This window comes from Bradysia coprophila, unplaced genomic scaffold (genome assembly GCF_014529535.1).
Source record: "Bradysia coprophila strain Holo2 unplaced genomic scaffold, BU_Bcop_v1 contig_373, whole genome shotgun sequence".
NCBI lineage: Eukaryota > Metazoa > Arthropoda > Insecta > Diptera > Sciaridae > Bradysia > Bradysia coprophila.
This window is the reverse complement of record NW_023503632.1, coordinates 2,453,514-2,476,071: the sequence shown is the minus strand read 5'-3', so window position 1 is coordinate 2,476,071 and position 22,558 is coordinate 2,453,514. Positions and strand designations below refer to the sequence as shown.

Below are 22,558 nucleotides of genomic sequence, written 5' to 3'. Positions count from 1 at the left end.
TTCTACTACAATAACAAATATAATTTGCACGAACAGCAAACTCGAGTAATTTTCTTTGTTCCTTCAAGCTACAATTCATCCTTTGCGGGCGTATTACTTGCACCAGATGTAAACCGTTATGTCATTCGAACAGCATTACAAAAAGTAAAAACTTGAACTACGTAACGTGGAATATAATATGAGCCCAGATGCTCTTCAATTAGATACAGACAGATAGTATACCATATCTATCGCGAAGAGTAATCGATATCTTGTTGGTCTTAAAACCAAAACATGCAATGTCAACTCATTTTTGCGGTTAATAATCGTTCATCTTCGTGTAGCGGCTTTTGTTGTTGTTGTTGTGAAATTATTCTTAGCACAGAAAAAAACATCCTTTTTAATGCATGTATCGTGTGCGAATATCGAATTTGTTATTCACCATTGTAGAAGTTATGCAGATGTATGTAATTGATAGTCACGCTATTGTCTTCAAGCAAGTCATTTGATATTTTAGTTTATTTTCGCAACGGAGAGATGATGAAACCAAAATGTTACCCGAATACAAATTTCCCGAAATTCAACCTTTACCTTGTTCATGTCATGAACGAAATTGTTGCTAATTTGTGTGTTGTTACTAAAAATTCCACCAAATCAATAAATCATAACCCTCCATATCAATTTTCTTTCTAAATAAGTACGCATACAATGCTCCGCATACAGATAAATTATAATGTAAAATATGTTTTCGGTTTTCGCAAAACGAAGATATCGACTTAAATTATGATATCCACCCGCCCGCATATTACAATAAACATTTCTTTCCCCCCGCACACACAAAAAACAACCGAATAGAATTCAAATATACTTACACACAATTCACAACTCTATCAATAAAATGACATCAATTCTATACATATCATCCGAAAATTTCTCATATCCTGTTTATATATTCCGATCCTCCACAAAAACATAAGGACTTGGTTTTCCTTTTATTCGAAATTTGTGTCTTTGCGCGTATAATATGCCAAACAATCGGACCGAAAATATTCTCTCTCCACGTGGAGTCGAGTCAACTGAGCATGCTCCTCTGCGTTTACATCGGCTCTCTCACATGATATACAAAAAATATATGGAACAAAACGTTCCCCTTCGAAATTCTATTATAATGTCGCCGGTCTCTCCGATTTGGTATAACATTTTGGTGTGTGGAAAATGGTTTACATTTTCCGACTTGATTATTGCCGATTTTGTTAAATATCTTCAGTCATCTACAAACTTTTGAACTGATCTAACGAAAAGCCTAGCAGCTCGCGCGGAATGTTTCGGTTTATAATTTTAAATACAAATTGTGGGTGTTAATAATTGAATGATGTGAGAAAAATCGTCAAGTGTTTTATACATTTTATCCGTTTACACACTATCTACGTCCTACTCGGGTACAGTGTAGAGAATTGTAGTATTTTTTTGGTACAAATTAACAATATTGAAGGATGAATTTGTTTATTTTTTAATTGGATTACAGTGCAACATAACGAGCAACACTTCACTGAGCTTTTAAACTAAAATAATTAAACGTAAACGGATTTGTTTGATTGTGAATAGTATTTACATTGTACACTGTTGATTGATTGATTGATGGAAAAATAAGCATCTTTGAAATTAATTCGTCATACACAAAGATTGAATCGTTGAACTGATCTTAGATAAATTATCCAGACAACAATATTAATGACGATGACCTCCACATTATTTGTTGACAATGAGAAAGGAATCGTAATTTCAAATGATTGTATTGGTATCAAAAATGATTGATAAGTTTGATGGATAGATTTTGTAAATAATTGTGTTGCCTACGAACCGCGATAGGAGAGCCAAATGTAAATAAATTGTGAATTCTAAGAATTAAATTTATTTATTCTGGCTCGTGATAACGTTGCGTCACGGGTCAACATTCCTTTTTGGTTTTTTCTCGGTATTCTACGAATATGGTTGCCAAATTATTTCTCAACTTCAATTAGTTCTCAACTATCTCTGCCTATAATTTTGAACGAAGTCATTTTCCTCCGATTTGCGATGAAAAAGAATCTTTATGACATCTCAAGCCCGGGTGGCCATTCGATGCCGATTTCAAAATTCTAACTTATTTCCTTATCTAATTTTGATGATCCGTCGAAGGCTTATATGTCGAAATATGCAAAATTTTAGGGTTTAAAATAAAATGGCTTTAAATACCTGTCAATCTTCAAGCCCAAATTAAGTCAAAACCGTTCTATCGGATTTCAGTATTCTGACAAAATTTTCCGTGTAAATTTTGAGACGAGCTCCGCGAAAATTTCAAGTTGCAATTGAATTGTACTAAATATAATCCACTTGGAATCGTGTCGAATATTTGTTTTCTATTCGCATGAGATCGAACTTAAACTAACAAAATTATCATGTAGCGAATAATGAACACGAAAATTACAATCTAAACAAAAAAAGAAGAGGTGTATCTCTATGCTGGTTACTGTTACTGTAACAGATGATACGTACAAGTATACAATTATTTGGATTGTTAGATATTCATTTAAGTTAACTGTAACTTCGCTACATGATAACTTTGTGTAAAACCAACAATGTTTGCGTAAGTGCAGAACGTATGAAGTTTGTCTAACTTATAGTTTTCACTAATAGCCCGGTATCTTTTGATGGCTTTGGATATTTTGGTTTTATTTTCATTTTTGCTCTAAAACAATAAGCCGATTGTTACCGATTAAACGGACACGTTATACAAAATCGCTTAATTTTGAAATCCTTTTTCGTTTTATGCATCGCTTCTCATAAAAAATCTCAATTTACCTAAACACTATATCGGCTAATAAAACAAAATTGAAATATTTTTCAACTTTGCACACATTAAAATCTGATTTTCCATCATCGAAATTGTTTATTCAACCAAAATGGAAGAGCAAAAAAAGGCAGGGACTATTTTCGGGAAAACATCTTCCTTAAATTTCCAATACTTTTCCGTATTTTCCCAAAAATATTTTTGAAAAATATAGTAAAATCTCTGAAAATGTGGGAAAATTCAAGAAAACATTGGAAAACGTTTTCCCCAAAACAGTCTCTGAAAAAAAAGTAATGCAAAAACTCACTTGTCCATGTATACACAACAGACACAACTCTGCGAATTGTTTTGCCCGTTTGAAAAACCCAAATTCAGCAACGGGAAAAATAGAATGTTCTGTTGTGCATACAGAAACAATATCGGAGAAAATAGTTAAAATTAATATTTTATTGATGTTGAAACAGCAAAAAATACTAAGGTTGAATCGATTTTATGTGCGTGATGTACTCCGCTATTCGCAAGATTTACCCAAATATACAGCCGTAAAGTGTGTAGGGTTGAAAAGGCAAAAAAAAGAGGCAAGAAGGAATGTGCGTCTACTGTCGTTATTGTTCTACATTCTATTATTATATTTCCATTTACTGCTAAAGCTATACCTAATTGAAAGACTGAAAGAAAATATCATTATCAGAATTGTTATCGCAAAGAAAATTAATGGCTTTTGGGTTCCTTTATGTGTATAATATACCGACATTGGCTTCGATTCACTGAAATTCAATAATCCTAACTTCGTTTATTACACGTTCCCAGTCATGGTGTTCTTTTCTCTGTCGTAATGTTTTATACCGAGTCCTCAGTGGGATTTGTGGTAAACCAATAAATTTAGCAACTCTTCGTGGTTTATTTGGAATAATTTAATAATAAAATGAATGAAATCGTCTCTATCACATTATGTGTATAGTAACTTGACATTGGCGTACTTTAATTCGAAAGTTTCGGTGGTAGACTCGTAATGAAACATTACTGTTGGGATTTCGTTCAACTTTTCGGTTGCACACAAATTTTATTGGCATGGTCGTCAAAAGCTGGTTTTACGAATTCCGATGGAATATACATTCGCCACTCGTTTCTTTTTCCGAAATAAGGTAAGCGAGGGTATAGCTGACCGTGCAGGTGTACCTGACCAGCTACATTATTTATCAGTTTTGGAAAATAATTACGAATGAAAATACGCAAATTAACGTTCTAATTAATCTTTAGAGCCTAAAGATTAATTTTTTCATGAAAATAATGCGATTATTATGTTTACTTATTTGATAAAACCATAAAATGAAACCAGTGCACCATCTCAGTACAAAGTTGCACAATTCTTAAGAAAATCGTAAGATCGGTGTGGTCTAATTTAAGGTTTTTATCGACAAAAGAATTATTAATGGACAAAGTTTTGGTGTTTTTAGGTAGTAAATAGTTCGACAATTAATATTATTAACATAAATAGCGTCTAAAAGTTAATATTTGATTAATTACATGGTGGTCAAAACATTGCATCTAAAATATGCCACGTTTGTGTAGTTGACCGCACCAAATTCCGTACATTTTTCTTCATGTGACAAATTCACCCTCCATGTGCATTGTTGTGTACAAAATGATGTGATTAAAATTCGTTGATATTTTGTGTTTTTATGCGTTTTCATCATTGAAATTGGTTAATATCAGTGAATTAAGAGTGAAAATGTGTCGAATAATGCGAAATTATTGCGAAAAATGTGAAAAATGTCTTAATTTTGTAGCGGTCAACTACTGCAACAAGACTGGTCAGGTATAAAAACATCCGTTTTTTAGTGGTCAGCTACTGCATCAAAAACAGTGCTTCAGTAAAATTAGTTTTTTACAATAAAAATTAATTATTTGTAAATAGTTCTGATATTCTACGGAATGGGAACAGATCAAATTAAATTCTGACGAAGGAAAAACTTAGCTTCATCCAAATCATCCTGAGATACTGATGACCAAAGTTGAAAAATTGCTTAGCCGGTCAGCTACTACCTCGCTTACCTTATATATTCAATTTACTATGGAAAATTTGCAATCCATAAACAATTTCAGCACTCGACATTCCATAGTCAATAAGAGTTTATTTTTTATCCGAAAAGAATTGTTAAAGACGATTTGGCACAAGCTGTGGAAATATATTGTGAAGAGAAACGTAATAAATTTTCATCGACAAAAAGTCTGGCAAAAACGTTGCAAACTTATCTATCTCTGGATGGTAAATTTCGTACGTAAATTCGGTAATAATTACCTGCATCTGAGTTCATCATTAAGTCACAGTTTAAAACTTGTGCTCGGTTCTAAGTCACGAGAAGTTTAGAGGCGTTTAACGTAGAAAGCACGGAAGTAAATTGAATGTGGTATGATTTGTAGTAAAATATTTGTGGGTTTCCATTGCATTATACAGTAAGTTGTTAAAGCAGACAATTTATTCAAGAAGGAATCTATAAACATGTCATTTTCAGATTCTTAAATCTAGATGTACTTGTGTAATTCTGTGCGCCTTAAGTTCTTTAAGATTTTTCTTTGTTTGCAATGAAAAGTTGTTGATTTTTTTCCCGAAAAATGGAAAATTGTTTTTCCGGCCGGAAAAGCCATTTATATGAAAACATTCAAAGTCGAATATCTCCACCAAAACGTGTCCAGGAAAATTCATCAACTTTAAAGACATTTTCTTAGACCATTTCCAATTTATTATTCATAAAAGTGGTGTCATTCGACAGCTACATTTACGTACTTCTGATTTCAGCTGGCCGGCAATGATCCTAATGAGGGATTCTTTTGAAAAATAGCCTACCGAAATCGGGCATGCTTTCTAGTGGAACTTTTTATAGGTACCTAGAAAGGACTTCGACCCTAGAAGCCAAAACCACTCTCAAAAAAAATCTTCGAAGCTTTTATGGCTGGTGAAAGGTGATCGAAAGCCGAAAATTTGCACTTGTCTTACCAAAATTTCTCCAGGTACACGAGCCGTACAGGGTCGTGTGGGGTGTCATTAGAAAGGTAATCAAATGTACTATTGAGCCGAATAGAGACTCATTGGTTTTAAAATTAATCCACACTGAAATATGTGCAGTTGAAGTTTTCAACAGAAAGCTTGCACTTTTCTTACCAATATTTCTCTAGTTACACGAGCCGTACATGGTGGTGTGGGGTATCATTTGAAAGGTAATCTTATGTGCTTTTGGGCCAAATAGGGTCTTATGGGGTTTGGATGCATATGTGATGAAATATGGGCACTTAAAGATTTCAACTTCTCATATTTCATCGTAGATGCTTTCAAACCCCCGTAAGACCCTATTTGGCCCAAAAGCACATAAAATTACCTTTCAAATGATACCCCACACCACCATGTACGGCTCGTGTATCCGGAGAAATTTTGGTAAGAAAGGTGCAAGTTTTCGGTTTTTGATCACCTTTCACAAGTCACGAAAACTTCGAAGAATTTTTTTGAAAGTGGTTTTGGGTTCTAGGGTCGAAGGCCTTTCTAGGCACATATAAAAAAGTCCATTGGAAAATGCGTCCGATTTCGGTAGGCTGTTTTTCAAAAGAATCCCTCAATATGGTTTTTTAAGTTTTCTCTAGATCAATTAGAGACTCGTAGCTATAATTTGGTATATTAGTTCCAGTGTTTATTGTACAGACATTTCGTCACTTACCCTCTACTTGATCTTTGTTCAAGGATTATGGAAAGTTGGGATTGTTGGGATGTTAATAACATCATGTTAATGACGATTGAAAATTACAGTTTACACTCTACTCTTACAAAAGTTTTAGCGTGTGATAATGCTATTTTATTGGTCCCGTTTCCCGATGAAATTTTTTGTTGTGACTGTTTATGGAGTAAATCATCCAAAATAATGTCGAATTCTGACGATCCTACTACTTTATTAATCTAGACACTAGACATTCCCTACGTTTTTGGCCATTTTTTCGGCTAACATTTGGACTTTTAACAAGTCTGAAGCCACCAGAGGCCGTTTATATGGTTCACTGCCTTTCCTTTCCTAGAATTATAGAAATGTAGAGAATTCTAACGATTTTTCTGGTTGCATGAAATATCGGTAACTATCCATACTTTATGTATAATTCGTTATGGCTTCGTTTGAAGGTTTTTAGCATTAAAACACCACGCTTGCTACTGCGGGTTGGTGAGTATGAAAGCTTTACTTTGCTCGCCCCCGGTAATCCCCGAGCTCTGACCCGCACATTTCTGCACGTTCCGGGACCACCGTGCCTATCAAAGTGCACAGTGCCCGACGGGGTAGTGTTACTCTTTTTGAACATTCTTTTCCATAAAGCTTTGCCCATTCTTTTGAACCTATCTGAGCAAAAGGTTATTCGTCCTTTAAAAGCTTAACCTAGTAGCTAATAAGAATTCTGGGATCGTTCTATCTTTTGGCTTCCTGATCGTGTTGTTCCACCTCAACGTTGGTCCCTTAACCCCAATTCTTTCGGCTTCCAGCTCACGATTCATTCAACCTTAAGATTGATCTATCTAATCCTATCTTATTTACTGCTACGTCCTCGTTAAACTTCATTCCCTCCACTCTTTTTCAAACTGGCTTGGGACAGTCTTTGGCGGTGTTTAAAGAAGAAGAAGAAGAAGAAGAAGATCCATACTTTCCAGTAACAATTTTCCACTTTCCGGAAAAATTTTGTTCCACAACTTTTCGTGGCAAACAACATGGAACAACATTTCTTTTCGACGCAAGGACCTGGATTTTACGCTGTCTACACATTTTTACTATAAATCATACCATATTCGGTTCTTACTTATTTACTACCAAGGGTTTACCTAGTGCCCATTTCAAAACTTGCATCGTATAGAATCCAAAATGGCAGCAAAATGAAGGTGTTGATGCACTTATTTACTACCAAGGGTTTACCTAGTGCCCATTTCAAAACTTGCATCGTATAGAATCCAAAATGGCAGCAAAATGAAGGTGTTGATGCACGTGGAAATATATCGCCTAGAATATTTCAGCTTTCATCAGTACAAATTGTTAATCGACAGTACCTCATTTTGTGTATTGTGTATTGAGAAAGTGACGTAAAGTGAAGGAAAGTTTTGTGTATCAATTTCAATTCTGTTAATTCGGAAAACGTTCTGAATATTTCTGAAAAAGTTTCGAGAAATTTAGAAGAAAATTACTCGGAATTTTTTCGAATTTTCAGAATTGAAAGACCAGACGATACTTGAAAGAAATGAAGTGCCAGATTTAATGATCACAATTCTGGTGATATTAAACCAGCACACATCATTTGAAGTCAAAATCATATATTTATAAAAGTGACTAAACTATCATCAATCAATTGATCAATCAAATTCAAAGTTAATATTTTATTAATTAAATTATGAACCGTGTCAATAAGCACGTTCTCCATTTCAATGCAACATCTGCATCGAAAATAAGCCAAATTCGAGTCGGAACACGTTTTCACAATAAAATTTCAAATTATCTCTCAATATTCGACATTTTCCAATTTAGTAATACTACACACGGGTTAATATTACACTTAAAAATAAAATAAATATTTTATATTGATATTGATGTTCGGATATATCAACAGCAAAATTTACTCCGAATAATATAGTTCCCCGTATCATAAATAATGTTGTAACAACCAAAAATTTATTCGAAATGATTAATTAGTGAATATGTGATCGCTGATATAAATGTTTTTTGTGTCCGACTGGAAAAAAGAAGTTTAAAAAAAATATTTCAGAGTTTTTTTGTATCGTGTGTTCTGTGTGTGCTTAATTGTGTATAATAACCTTTCCCATTCGAATCGAAAGTTATATATAAAATGGGAAAATTTTTGCATAGCTGCCATGGAATGCTTTATGTGTGTTTTTTATGTCCCTCATTGGGAAATTTGTGTGCGGGTCATAAATTAGAAGATTAAAATGAGTACGCCGACCGGAAAAAGGTAAGCTCTAAATAAACTGTGAAACATTACATTTTTCGATCGTATAGCTCTGGAAGATGCGGGAAAAGGCAATAAGAACGCATAAGATTCTATTCAGTACAATTAGGCCGTGTGTCACCGCACATTCTTTAAAAGAATTAAAAAATTCTCAAATAAGTTGACATTTTTAGTCCGAACATTTCTGACAACAAACTTGATGTAAGCCTACACGCCAAATTTTCCAATTTTCAACAAACTAATCCTCGCCGAGTTAATACTGCAAAATACGAATACGACACACAATTTGTGACTTGGACTTTGCCAAACAAAAACAAATTGACAATATAATAGCATTTCAGTTGATCGCTAACAAAAATCGAATACACACAACATTGTCCTACAAGTTCACCACACTAATTTTAACTGAAAGCCAGACTTCCACTTCCAAGGTCTTTAGGCAATATATACCTTGCGCTTTGCGTATTTGTGGGGAACATGCAAAAGTTCATCACAGTAGGCTATTGAACCCACTAAAATCTAATTTTAAATCGCTAGAATAATTCCATAAATCTAAATGTGATACTAAGAAACCACGTGTTTCAATAAGTCCTGGGAGCGATCCTGAAGACATGGACCTAATCTTTTTGGGCTGAACGGCGTACTTTCGTTCACTTTTCCAAGCCCTCTCAAGAAATATCACTAAATAACTAAAGAAATCCAACATTACATCTACATTACACATTACATTACACATTACATTAATGTTACAGTAATGTAATGTAGCGTTACAAACTGCATCTTTGATTTCTGAAGCCAATCGGCGAGATAAAATTTTTTGGTTTGCGAACTTTTAAAGTACTCACAAAAGTTCACCAAAGTGCGCTGCTGAACCCAGAAAAAGTTAAGCCCGACTGTCTAGATTCGCTCCATGAACCTTGCAATATTACGTAATATTGCAAGGTTCAGTGAGCGAATCTAGCTACTAATACCCAACTTTTTCTGGGTTCAGCAAACCAAAAAATTTTATCTCGCCGATTGGCTTCAGAAATCAAAGATGCAGTTTGTAACAATACATTACATTACATTACATTACATTACAATGTAATGTAATGTAATGTGCAATGTGTAATGTAATGTGTAATGTAGATGTAATGTTGAATTTCTTTAGTTATTTAGTGATATTTCTTGAGAGGGCTTGGAAAAGTGAACGAAAGTACGCCGTTCAGCCCAAAAAGATTAGGTTCATGTCTACAGGATCGCTCCCAGGACTTATTGAAACACGTGGTTTCTTAGTATCACATTTAGATTTATGGAATTATTCTAGCGATTTAAAATTAGATTTTAGTGGGTTCAATAGCCTACTGTGATGAACTTTTGCATGTTCCCCACAAATACGCAAAGCGCAATGTATATATTGCCTAAAGACCTTGGAAGTGGAAGTCTGGCTTTCAGTTAAAATTAGTGTGGTGAACTTGTAGGACAATGTTGTGTGTATTCGATTTTTGTTAGCGATCAACTGAAATGCTATTATATTGTCAATTTGTTTTTGTTTGGCAAAGTCCAAGTCACAAATTGTGTGTCGTATTCGTATTTTGCAGTATTAACTCGGCGAGGATTAGTTTGTTGAAAATTGGAAAATTTGGCGTGTAGGCTCACATCAAGTTTGTTGTCAGAAATGTTCGGACTAAAAATGTCAACTTATTTGAGAATTTTTTAATTCTTTTAAAGAATGTGCGGTGACACATGGCCTAATTGTACTGAATAGAATCTTATGCGTTTTTATTGCCTTTTCCCGCATCTTCCTGCTACTGTTTAACTGGGTAGTTATATATACATGGTGCGTTTAATCTGGTTGTAGATTCGGTTTTCGATAAGCGAAATTATAATGTTTGCGGAACACTGAATGTTTTATCATTTCAGTTTTAGTTTTTGTTGAGCAAATAAACTGAGAAAAGCAAATAAGTAAACACACAAAAAATAGTTGACTGATGTACATTGATACATCCGAAATTCTTTACATTTCGGACCACTTTTCGAGATGGGATCCAATATTTACTAAAGTAAAATATAAATTTTTTTAAGGTTTGCGATGCCTTCGAGGTAAAATATACAGCACATTCAACATTCAATGGTTACAATCAGAAGAATGAGGAATTTAGAACATTTTCCACAGACCTGATACCCTGAGGATCTTGTTGAGAGTACATTCATGCGATAATTTTATTTGTTGTGGTGAAGTGGTTACGGTCCTGAATTTTCATACGGCTGGATGGCAAATGCAACGCCAAGGATCTATTTTCCATTATCTTAGTACCAAGATTGTCGTCTATCTTCGTTTTTAATGTTTACAGCTGTGTTAAGAGCTACAATTTGAAATTTCATTTGTATTTCCAACAATCCACTGCTAATGATTGTGTACTCCATTGAACGCTATTACGAACGACAAGAATGTCAAAAATCTTATATTTCATTTGACCGATGATTTTGCGGCAAATTGAAACAAAATCTCTTACTTCACTTATTTTAACATATCAGAACTCATAGTTTATTTTTGTCGCTCGAAGTCAATATCAGATGGCATAACGGGTCCGTAAAAGTAGTCACAAGTACAACAATTCGCTCGATTCTCTCAAATTAAACGTAACGATACGATCAATAACACAGTAAAAAAAAAGAAATGGCAAAATCCCATTCATCCAGCCAGGACTGACTACAGCAGCCAATGACTTAAATTCGTTTATAAAACGAATAACCGAACCCGAAATAAATAGCTTTATGACCGTTTAAGTCCCTTTCTTTAAATCCGATTCTCCTTATGAGTATTATTAAAAAATGAGACGGACCATTTATCTTAAGTGGCATTTTTATTCTATACGTGTGGAACCAGGTGCTATTTTCTAGATCTTATAGAAAACGTGATGTGCTTTTTCGATTGTTATGTATATCCTGACGCATCGAGGGTTGGGTGCCAATATGGAAAGTGTATGGCGAAATGGAGTTGTATTTTTGTGTATAATAAAACTGGCTGGTAATAATGTGCGCCTCTCCGTCTATATAATACCGACATGTGTGTGGCGGTGTGTGTACACTTACAACACAATGACAATGGTGAAGTTTTGTTTTGCTATTTTTGTCACGTTTTTAACTTTTATTTTTACAATTTTTCTTTTCGAAAGAAAAACCATTTATTCGTGTAGAATACGGTATCCCTTAAATGGGCCCCATATCCTTTCGAAATCCAATGTGGAGCCAATTTATTTGTTTTTATTTGTTAATGATTTTCGTTCGTAACAAAATAAGAAAATAAAATGTCAGCATTACTGTGTGGTATACTACTATCACCACCAACAGACTTTCCAAGTTGGCCAATATTTTATACCCAACTCACACGCTTCAGATACGTAATAGCATTATTACTGTGCTCGTGCTGTTAATAGACGTGAATGGATTACGTAACTTCTTCACGGTGTTTAGAAGGAGATATTCCTACGGACAATACCAGCAACATTGTCTGGCATTTCAGTATTATATTCTACTTGCGCACTGTGAGTAGGTTCACATAAGTGACAGGATGTTTCAAAAAATGCACTTTATTAAAATTCAAAAATAGCTATTTTGCTCCAGAGATAGGCGCAAAGACACAATAAATGCAAACTGTTAACGAATCGTATAACCTGCGAGGCCCTACAGTCACTATCTTCCCTGAAGATCCTTCAGTATTTTGTTTTTAAAATGTCAGTTGACAGAATTGGTTAGTAAAAGCTCGAAAATAATTTGAGACTGAGAAAATTAAAGAAAGAATCTATTAAGTTAATCGAAGTCAACGTCGTTCAGCCTTATGCTTGTCAATCAATCCGTTTTTGGAAGTTCAACTGAAAGCTCATTTTAAGGATTATAGACTTATAGGTTTTGCTTTTTTCAATTTTTTGTTGTTTATTTCGTTCGTTGATGGAATATATTGTTCAACTCGTGACATGTCATATATATTCAACAGGGACTATTTTTGGAAAAACATTTTACAATACTTCCCCGAATTTTCTCAAAAAATATTTTGATTTAGGAAAACTTATGGTAAATGTGGGAAAGTTCAAAAAGACAAGGAAAATTGCTTTCCCAAAAATAGTCCCTGATTTTCAAACTTCTACATAATGTAGATTTTATGAAAATCGATTGACAAACATAATGGCAGGTACAGTTATGTCATACGAAAATTAAATTAAAAATATTTAAAATTCTCAAACAAATCACTTTTGTTGGGATTTTTTACCGCTACAGCTATGAAAAGCTTTTTATTTTTATTCTAAATAAAATATTTTACCTATAGAGCTGAGAGCCAAAGCCGTATACGTGTACAACAATATACACACATCCCTATTCCTCGTTAAAAGAATTCGAAGCATTGCAATATTACTGATCTACTTTTTTACATCCCCTGAGAGAATAAAAAAAATATTTTTTTCTGTTGTTGTATGTTCTGTGTTCTACTTTTGTCAGGTAAATTTTTTGACATTGATGGAATGCCTCCCCCTACGTTATGATAAAAATGTGTATTTATTTGCTCACCATTTACATTAAAAGCTTACACACATTCCAATATACAGACAACTAGAGTAAATTGATGAAAAAAATAAAATTATTTATTTTCGTTTATTTGTCTGACTGAGAAGCTCACTTGTGTATCTCTTTAATGCTTTAATTGAAGTGCAATAATTTTGAGACAATGTGTAGTGTTAACAGCCCCGATGAAGCTTTAGTGTAGTGAAGTAGCACAGTAGCACCTATTCATCAAAATAACACAATAAAAATTCACCAAATTAACAGACAAGACCATGAAGTCCTAAAGGCCTATACTAGGAATAGGCTATTAAAGAGAAAGCGTTTTCTTGTGTTTACTGACCTCGGCTTCGCATCAACAAACAAAATTCACACGATAACTCTACCTCGCAACCTCTTATCCTTAAAAATAAATTTTAATTCATTGGTACCATATATATATCCTAGACTTTGATACAAAATCTATTACTTCAATATGTAACAATCGACTTGTTTTCGAAAGGTACAACTATATCTAAAATGCGAGTTTAATATAATAGTACATTTACACATAACAAAACGTAGAGGACGTGAACGTATTACGTACTAGTCTTTATTTTCACAAGTGTTGCTATTTTACTAGTTGAGCCCTTGAGAAATGAAAATTACCGCAGATATCATCAGGTTATGAATCATTTCCCAGGTGCACCCCGAGCAAAGAATTTTATTCACAGCTACTCACGGTAACGATTCACTACCCAATAGCATTCTGGACAACTTCCATATCCACGGAGCTTTGCAAGAAAAATAGTTTACGAAAATCTCCATTTGTCAAGATAAAAATGCACAGACAACAGCGTACTCTATTAGAACGAAAAATTTAAACCAGATCATTTTTATACTTTTAAACTAAACGATAAAGGTAACTTGTAAATTGTAATAAATAAAAGAAAGTTATATTTCAAATAGAAGCGACGAAATAGAAATAGAAAAGAAACACTTCAGCATAATTTATTTATTCAAAGCGAAAAAAAAGACTGCTCACATACGGCGCAGCATAATGTTGCTTAAAAAAGTTACGAAGAAGAATTGGAGAACAATTCAAAATAACTTTATTCAAATATTCCGTTCACGTGAACTTAAAGAAAAAAAAAAACATTTATATTTACTTATGGCATCCCAACAAACATGTACCCCACCTCGCTTCACCTCTCCTCACACTGAACGAACGAAAAAAAAATCGGATAATACCCAATTCATTGGCCGTAAAAGCCATAAAACTTATCTAAATCCGAATGAAATATTAAAAATGAACCGAATCTTTTACCCCGAATATGGTATACATTTTCGCCTTATTACAACCACTAACATTATTGGTTTGCATGATGATGGTACATTATTTTTGAAAAGGTATTGTTACTCTGCGCACGTGGTCAGGTTGTACGATGTGTATTTCGATCACGTAAAAGATGACTTGGCTGAAGAATTTAAAAAGTTTTCTCTATATGAGAAGTTTCATGTCTCGTACGGTAAAATATATCGTCTTCGCTTACTGTATACGTACACTCGGTTCGGGATATTTTGGTGTTAGAGCATATTAGTACATCGGGCATAAAGGTGTATGTAGCATGTCCGGAATAAGTATGTTTGTCAAAAAAAATCTTGTACAAAAAGAGGACAGGCAAATTTTGAAAAGTTTTTGTTTCAATTCGATTCCTTCTGAATGGTTTGAATGTGACCGCACACCGTTTAAAAAACAGACGCGACAACTATTCCCGAGAAGGTTCTGTGTCGAAAGACTTTTCAAATTTCGATAAAAAACAATAATTTCTCGGGGAAAACTTTAAATTAGTGTTCGAGAATAGTGTACAGCGATGCGCAGCGTATGTTATGTCAACGGGGATCTGAGAAAAAAACCATTCATAATCCATGTCACGTTTAGATAAGACGACACACGTAAAACCAACTTTGGAAACAAATTTTTTTCGTTTTTTTGCAATTATTTCTTTTAGCAAAAAAATCATTTTTCATTGTTAGACCTGCTTGTCTAAGCTTTACGTATCTGTAATTTCTATACTACAGCTTGTATAAATGTACGGATATACGTATGTCTTCAGATCACAACACAATATTATATATAAATGTGCGCAAACATAGCACTGTTGACAAACATTTGTTATGCTGATTGTTAGAGTGCGGGTATCACCATTGGAATAGTAATGTCCAAGTAGATGATTTTGCGAAATTCATACGAAGACAAATCCAATGGAAAATTCATTTCATTCTTGCATAACAATAGAGAGAAATTTGCCATTTATGGATGTTCTGCATCTGCAAAACTTTTATTTAATTAAATGTAAATCCTATTCAAACAGCCATGCGAATGGAGAATTTATTTTTGCCCGGAATGAAATTCCTTCGTTTTTCGGTCTTTCTTCCGTTTCTTCTATTTCAGATCGGAAAAATATACAGCAAAAAAAAAGAGAATGAAAGAAATTATCTGTGGGACTTGATTATTGATTTCCTTTCAAACAGAAAAAAAAGTTGTAGAAATTGAGGAAAAAGGAAAAAAAAGCCAAGGAAAAAAAACATAACGGAAGTTCGTTTGGCAAAAGTCTAGTACGTGTTCTACTAACTGGTACGTGATTAGGCATGGATTTCAAATTTTCACAAAAAGAAAAGTTTTCGTTTTTTTCTGAAAAGGAAAATTTCGAGAAAATTGAATAGAAAAGTAAAAGTTTAATTCTCAAAATTCGTTTATTCCTTTGCCGCTGAAAAAATGATGCAAAATGTAAAGAGTGTGTACACTTCCCCTATACAAAATGCAATTATTTGTAAGCTCTTGTAATTCCACTTAAAAAAAACATTTTAAATGTTAACGTTACAGTGGTTTCAGGTTCATAAATCATGATATTTGATCCCGTTTTTTTGCGTTAGTCAGAGTTTGTTTTTGCTTTATTTTGAATTTACTGAAACAAAAAACCATAATGTCCTTTCTAATTGATTTTTGGTCGGGGGTATATAAATTCGATTATTTTGCACGAATCTGAATTACGCTTGATATACATGTTGATTGTTGAACATATCTGTAATCCAATTATTGAAATGTTTTCTTTCGAAATTGATTGTTATTTCCGCCAATTAAACTATGTTTGGAAGATTTATAGTAAAATGTTAAAGCTGCCGAAGCACTAGATTTTGTATCAAACATGACTTAAACAAACAGAAGTTCCCGAGTAAAAATAAAAGTCTCAAAAGCTCGAAAAGAGACGTCTCACAGTCTCAAATCCTTTGTATTGTGAGACGTGAGACGTCTCTTTTCGAGCTTTTGAGACTTTTATTTTTACTAGGGTAACCAGAATGTGTCGATTTTTGTTGTTTTAAGTGATTTCGGATTCCGACCTCATCATCGCATGAGAGTTAATAATCAGCAGAAACTTCTGTTATATTTTTGTATGCCTTCGGTTATCAAAACACGTTGAAACATTTTTTTAAACTTCAAAACTCCATTCCGATTTTCCTTTCAATTCCTTCAATTATCGGATTAATTCCATTTTGGCGGATTCGCTTCTCAATTCCTATTGATTTCTAATAATTCCACGATATTTTCTGTTACTATCGAATTGTCTACTTTTTAAAAACAATTTTCCATAAATTTTCTAAAATTTGTCCTTATTACATTATATTTCGATAATTTTCTAAGATTTCCTTCAAATGAACAAAAACAGTCGAGTTTATTGCAGTTTTGTAAATGCCGGAGCATCGGGAATTACAAGGAATTGACTTGAAATAAGAGAAATTGAAAGTAAATTTAAGGAAATAGCGTATTTACATACTATTTAGTGAGGTCTATAAACGAACAAATCCAATGAAATCAAATATCCGGTTTCGATTAATTCAAAATCTTTTCTTCTCGATATCACTGAAAATGAAACTCTGTAGGTCCTGCGAAAATATGTGCAGGTCCTACCAAATTGCTGGGGATATGGAATGAACTATTCTAGTGCTAGTTTCTATGTGCATACAATTTTTAGCGGTATATACTATACACTTAGGTCACCGTAAAGTTTTAGAGAATTTGTAACATATTACAAAAAATTAACACCAGAGAAAAAATGAAGTTACATGAAGTAACATGTTCCATTTCATTTTTTCTCTGGTTTTCATTTTTTGTAATATGTTACAAATTAGTGTGTGACAACATATTTTAATAATTCTCTAAATCTTTACGGTGACCTGAGTGTATATACCGCTAAAAATTGTATGCGCATTTACCACTGTCTGGTGGGACGCAGCGAATGTTGACAATTTTTGTACTCTGTCAGCATTTGCATTGCACTAAGTCTTCCAGGATCGAAACAGTGCTCTGTGCTTGGAGATCTTCGTTCTGCGAATGTCTTCAGCATATGGTAGGCAACTTTGTAGCCATCACTAAAAATTTTGTGGAGGTTGCAGGACAAAGTTTTGGTATTTTTTGATTGAACTCGTCATTCGCGTGGTGAAAATTTGTAAATATTACAAAGGTTTTGTAATGATTTCAAATTCGAGTTGGTAATAATTAATCATAAGAAGATATAAAGATCAAATCCAAAAATTTGTAAATATTACTAAAATTATCCAACAAGAATGGTATCAGATACAAATACTTACAGAAAGTAAAATTTGTAAAATCAACAGTTTAATCAGTAAATTGGTAAACCAAAATACCAAAAAATTGTTGATTTCTGCTTTACGAATTACAAACCCAAATGGGCAGATTTCGTAACTCAATATTTTCAGTATACTTGCATTAAAATAATAAACTTCAATCGTAGTTTATACTGAAATGATTGTCAACATACAAAAGCATATAAATGTCCCCTAGCTAATATCAACATTTCATGACTTATGTTTGTCTTTTCGTAAGAACCTTTGTTGACGCTATTATTATATTGTACTATGTATCGATATTATTGAACAAAGGAACTATTTAAATATATTCACAACTCCACAAAAACCAAAGCACAATCATACTTCTATCCGCCCGCCCGCATTTATTTGCACCAAACCAACGCAAATTTCCCTTTTCGAAAGCATATTTTATCCGTCTTGAAATATGCCATTCAACGTATTACACCTCTCCAAGTCTCGCATAAATAATTCCCTGTTGTAGTCTCTTTGCTATTTAAAATGGAAAAAAGTCATTAGCATTTCCCAATTTTCTTTTTCTCGTATTATATCACCTTATCTACCGATTTAATTATTCAAATTAGGTATTTACTCAAGGGCAAACACCTTTTCCTTCCTGAAATAGCTTTATTATCTTATTCGCAGGTAAGGGAAAAATCAGGTTTTCGGTTTTGAATAACTTAATTTGTGAGACGGAGATTTTTATTATTATTTCTTTATTTCGTTTTCGTCGTTGTTTTCGTTTTGCTGGTTTAACAGCCAAAGACTTGAATTTCAATTCCATTTTATATATTGCAATTGTTTGCTTTTTTATAAAAAAAAAAATTCAATTTATTATTTATATTGTGTGTAGGAAACAATGCTTGTTGATTTGATGTGCTTTTATTTCTCGAAACAGCAACAAAAACAACAACCAGAAGCAAAAAAAACTATTTTCATTTAAAAGGTAATGTACCTAATAAAGAGAAGTTTCTTTTCTAACTTTTCTTCTTTTCGGGCTCATTTTTTCATTATTTTCCTTTGCAACATTTCAACATTCAACAATGTAATTATAACGTAAGCTTATTATAAATTTCGCTTTAATAGTCCACCCAATTTGTGTGTACTTTTTAAGCTCATGATCATGGAAACGTTTTCCGAGAGATTTTAATTACGATAAGGAAAATATTTTTAATTTTTCCTTTTTTGTGTTCGGGCAAAATCATCTTTTCTGTAATAGCTTCATAGCTTTTTCACTAACAATCCTTTTTACTGGAGATGAAAAAGATGAAAGCATATTTTGGAGCGCTTATTGTTGGCGAAGTAAAGGCATAAACGATTGAGTTATTTTAGAGAAACTTTCAATTCAATCTGGACGAAATTTCTAGAATTTTTGATGAAAAATTTACCATACCACTTTGTCGTTAACTTCTTTTAAAATACTCTGATAAGAAGGGATTACTTTTCTGTCCACTGTGACTGTTCAGTGATATACTAGATTATGCCACAAAGGCTTTTAAGAGCAAGTTTTGTATTTCTGAATGAAAAAGCTCTGGCATCAGCTGAAAATGTTTCAATCACATCCTATATAGTTTGTGTCTTCGCCCAAAAATTACTTTGAAGTGAGAACACCCACTTGAAGCCTAAGTTATTTATTCATCAAAAATGAAAATAATTTTACTCACTGCACCACCGGAAAGTGAGTCATTAAATAATGTCAGATTTTATCGCCCCTTTGTGAATGTATGAATGATTTTTTTATTTTTGTGTAATTTGGGAGTAGAATTGGGTTGAAGCCCTCTGCTTAAATTTAAAACCTTGGACAGTATTTGACAATGCAGTATTTGCAGCATGAAACAATTAATTTTCAAAAGCCTCTGAAACACCATGTTTCCACCTACATTTATCAAACACTAGGCGAACCCAGGGCCTATTTTTGGTAATTTTTTTGGAAATTTTGGAAATTGCCAAAGTTTTCCAAAAACTGCGAACGTCCAATAACCGAATTTTTCCATCATTTCGATCTGTTTTGGCAACTCCTGAGCTCAGCCTTGTGTTTTAGCCGGCTCTCAACCATTTTGTTTGATTCTTGACACTATCAGCTGAAATGATGGAAAAATTCGGTTTTTGGAAGTTTGCAGTTTTTGGAATTTTTTTGGAAGTTTTGGAAAAAATTTCCAAAAATAGGCCCTGGGCGAACCACGTTTAATCTATTTGAAAACATTGACTGATTTCTTTAGGAAACGCTTCAAGAACGAGATGACTTTACACGTTGAACGTTTTAGAGATATTTGAGTTACTGAGTTTTTAATGCTCGATTTCATCGAAGATTAATTTCGGAATTTTCTTTCTATTCTTTCCAGGGCTGCTCAGCGACTAGCGAATAATAATGCTGCTCCAAAGACACGAGTTCCCGACATGCCAACAACGGAAAGGGGTGGATATTGTGGAGCATTACAACGTGCTCCGCCAGCAATGCCAGCGGGTCTGGCAAGACGATTGGCCAATAAAGATAACTTTGGAATGGGCAAGGTATGTAAATAAACTAGCGAGAGCAATTACATTATAAGGAAGACACTTTGTTTTGCTGACAAAATTTTTCGGTTTTCTAATCTACATAACATTGCTATTGCTCGGTCTCAGGTCTCTTGTAACATAATTGAAAAATTGAATTGTTTGATTACTTTTTTGGAAGTTCAAACTGTATGCGAACAAGAGTGTGTACATTTACATACACATACCAACAGACCGATAACATAACAAATATTAAACACAAGCAATATCTTTGCCAATATCAGTCAATATTGACAATGATACTTCAAAAAAAATTCTATATTTTCTCGTCGGAAAATGTTTGCTTTTTTCCTTTTTCTCTTCGTTTCCTTTTTTTTCATTACAATGGACAGGTTGGCTCGTTGGTCGGTTTATTTATTGTATGTATCGTATTATGTTATGTGCTTTCTGACCATTTCCATTGAGGGGTGGAAAGTTGGGTTATTATATCACGGAAATTGTATCGTAGGATGAATTGTTGTGGTGAAGTTCACCTTATAGATGAAGCTAGCTACAATGGCGAAGGAGACTGTTATTTATTTAGTGACAATACACTCTACTCCCCGCACATATTTTCCGTGGAAAGTTAAACTGTTATTGCTGATGCGACAAGAGTTCATATAAGGCATTCTCGGTAATTGACAAGCTGCAATTATGATGATTGAATGGATTTGTTGTTGTTGAACAAGTTAGACCCTCACCGACGTTGTGTCTGCTCGACACTAACATGAATTATGGGATCGTCTACACATTCATTTTAAAGTAAAAACAGATTTATTAAGTTTTATCATTTGCGGACGGATGTATGCTATAAACGTTTGTATGTCGTAAGCTGCATCTTTCTTCATTAGACCAAAAGTGTGTCATCATGGCTTTACGGTGACAAGTCGGTTTAAAGAATGTGTTCGCCATAACTAAGTCACTAAGTCTTAGGCAGGTTGGTGTTTAAAAAAATGATTTCGTCTACTTCCAAAACCAGGCTGCTATTTTTAGTCATAAAATTGTGCATAGAAGGCACCTTAGTATCAAAAATCTGGAGTTGATTCAGTACCTAAAGTTTTACGTAACAGAAACTATTGTCTATAATAACTCAAGGAAGCAGGCTGGAGTCAATTCGAAAATTATTTTTGAGTAATGCTTCCGTTTTGGCATTAAGCGAATTTCCCAGCCAGATACAGCCTTCGCTTACAGCAGTTTAATGATGATATGGTAACCGGATCTTAAGATCGAAGTATTTCATGCACTAGATTAAGGATCATTCTAGTTGCTGATACACTAACTTGCCACTTCCGATCCTGATGAGAAAAAAAGTAATAAAAAAAACAGAGAAACCCAAGCGACTAATTACCCGAATACTATTCATTTTTCTACCATTCATATTTGCAGCCAACTCGATTAAGGCGGTTAAGTTCTGTTATTGAGTGTGAAACAGAACCTTTAAACTGGCTCATATATGCATGAACAGGAAACGAAGTATACGGCAAAAGCATAAACAAAAATATAGAAAATCAATTTCATAAATCCATTTACTCTCGGTCAATGTGAGATAATTGCATTTGCCACTTGGAACCGATTAAAGCCGTTTCGTTATTTTGAAGTGCGAGTGTCAATTCAATCCATTCATTAATGTTGTTTTATTGTCATCCGGGATATTGAACTTTTTAATTTGAACAGTGCCAGGCAGCTCATATTGGACAATGGTTATTTGTTCACCAAGTGGACTAAGTCGCTTAGAGAAAATAAGATTATTCACGCCGCCCGGATTTTTTTCCTTCAATTTATTCCAAAATTATGGGTACAGCGAATAGCGAAACTTACAGAAAAGCCCATTTCCTTACAAATAGTCCACGCTTCTGTTTAGTGCCTTAAATTAACAGTTAATGTCGATTAGCGGAAAGTGAATAGAGTCAAATTATTGAAAGAAAAAATGTTTCTCCCTTTACTACCATTATCACGCTTTCATATCCATTCATCCATTGTACACGCTTTTATTTAAATAATTATGTGACCCTAAAAAGAAGTGAAATTGATGTAAATACATCGAGACATAAT

At 33.7% G+C, this 22,558-nt stretch overlaps 1 protein-coding gene across 2 annotated transcripts in view; it reads left to right on the top strand.

Annotated features, from left to right (window-relative positions):
* LOC119081948 (kinesin-like protein CG14535) overlaps nucleotides 1–22,558 on the top strand; it is a 102,643-nt gene that overhangs the window by 71,680 nt on the left and 8,405 nt on the right. Inside the window, exons 1-2 of one of the 2 annotated variants that reach the window (XM_037191233.1) lie at nucleotides 8,360–8,794; nucleotides 20,317–20,485. In XM_037191233.1, the coding sequence (XP_037047128.1) occupies nucleotides 8,772–8,794; nucleotides 20,317–20,485 (192 nt within the window). In that variant the 5' untranslated portion in view covers nucleotides 8,360–8,771. Of the gene's footprint in view, nucleotides 1–8,359; nucleotides 8,795–20,316; nucleotides 20,486–22,558 lie in introns of those variants that run through there. The other variant, XM_037191232.1, reaches the window with a different exon arrangement.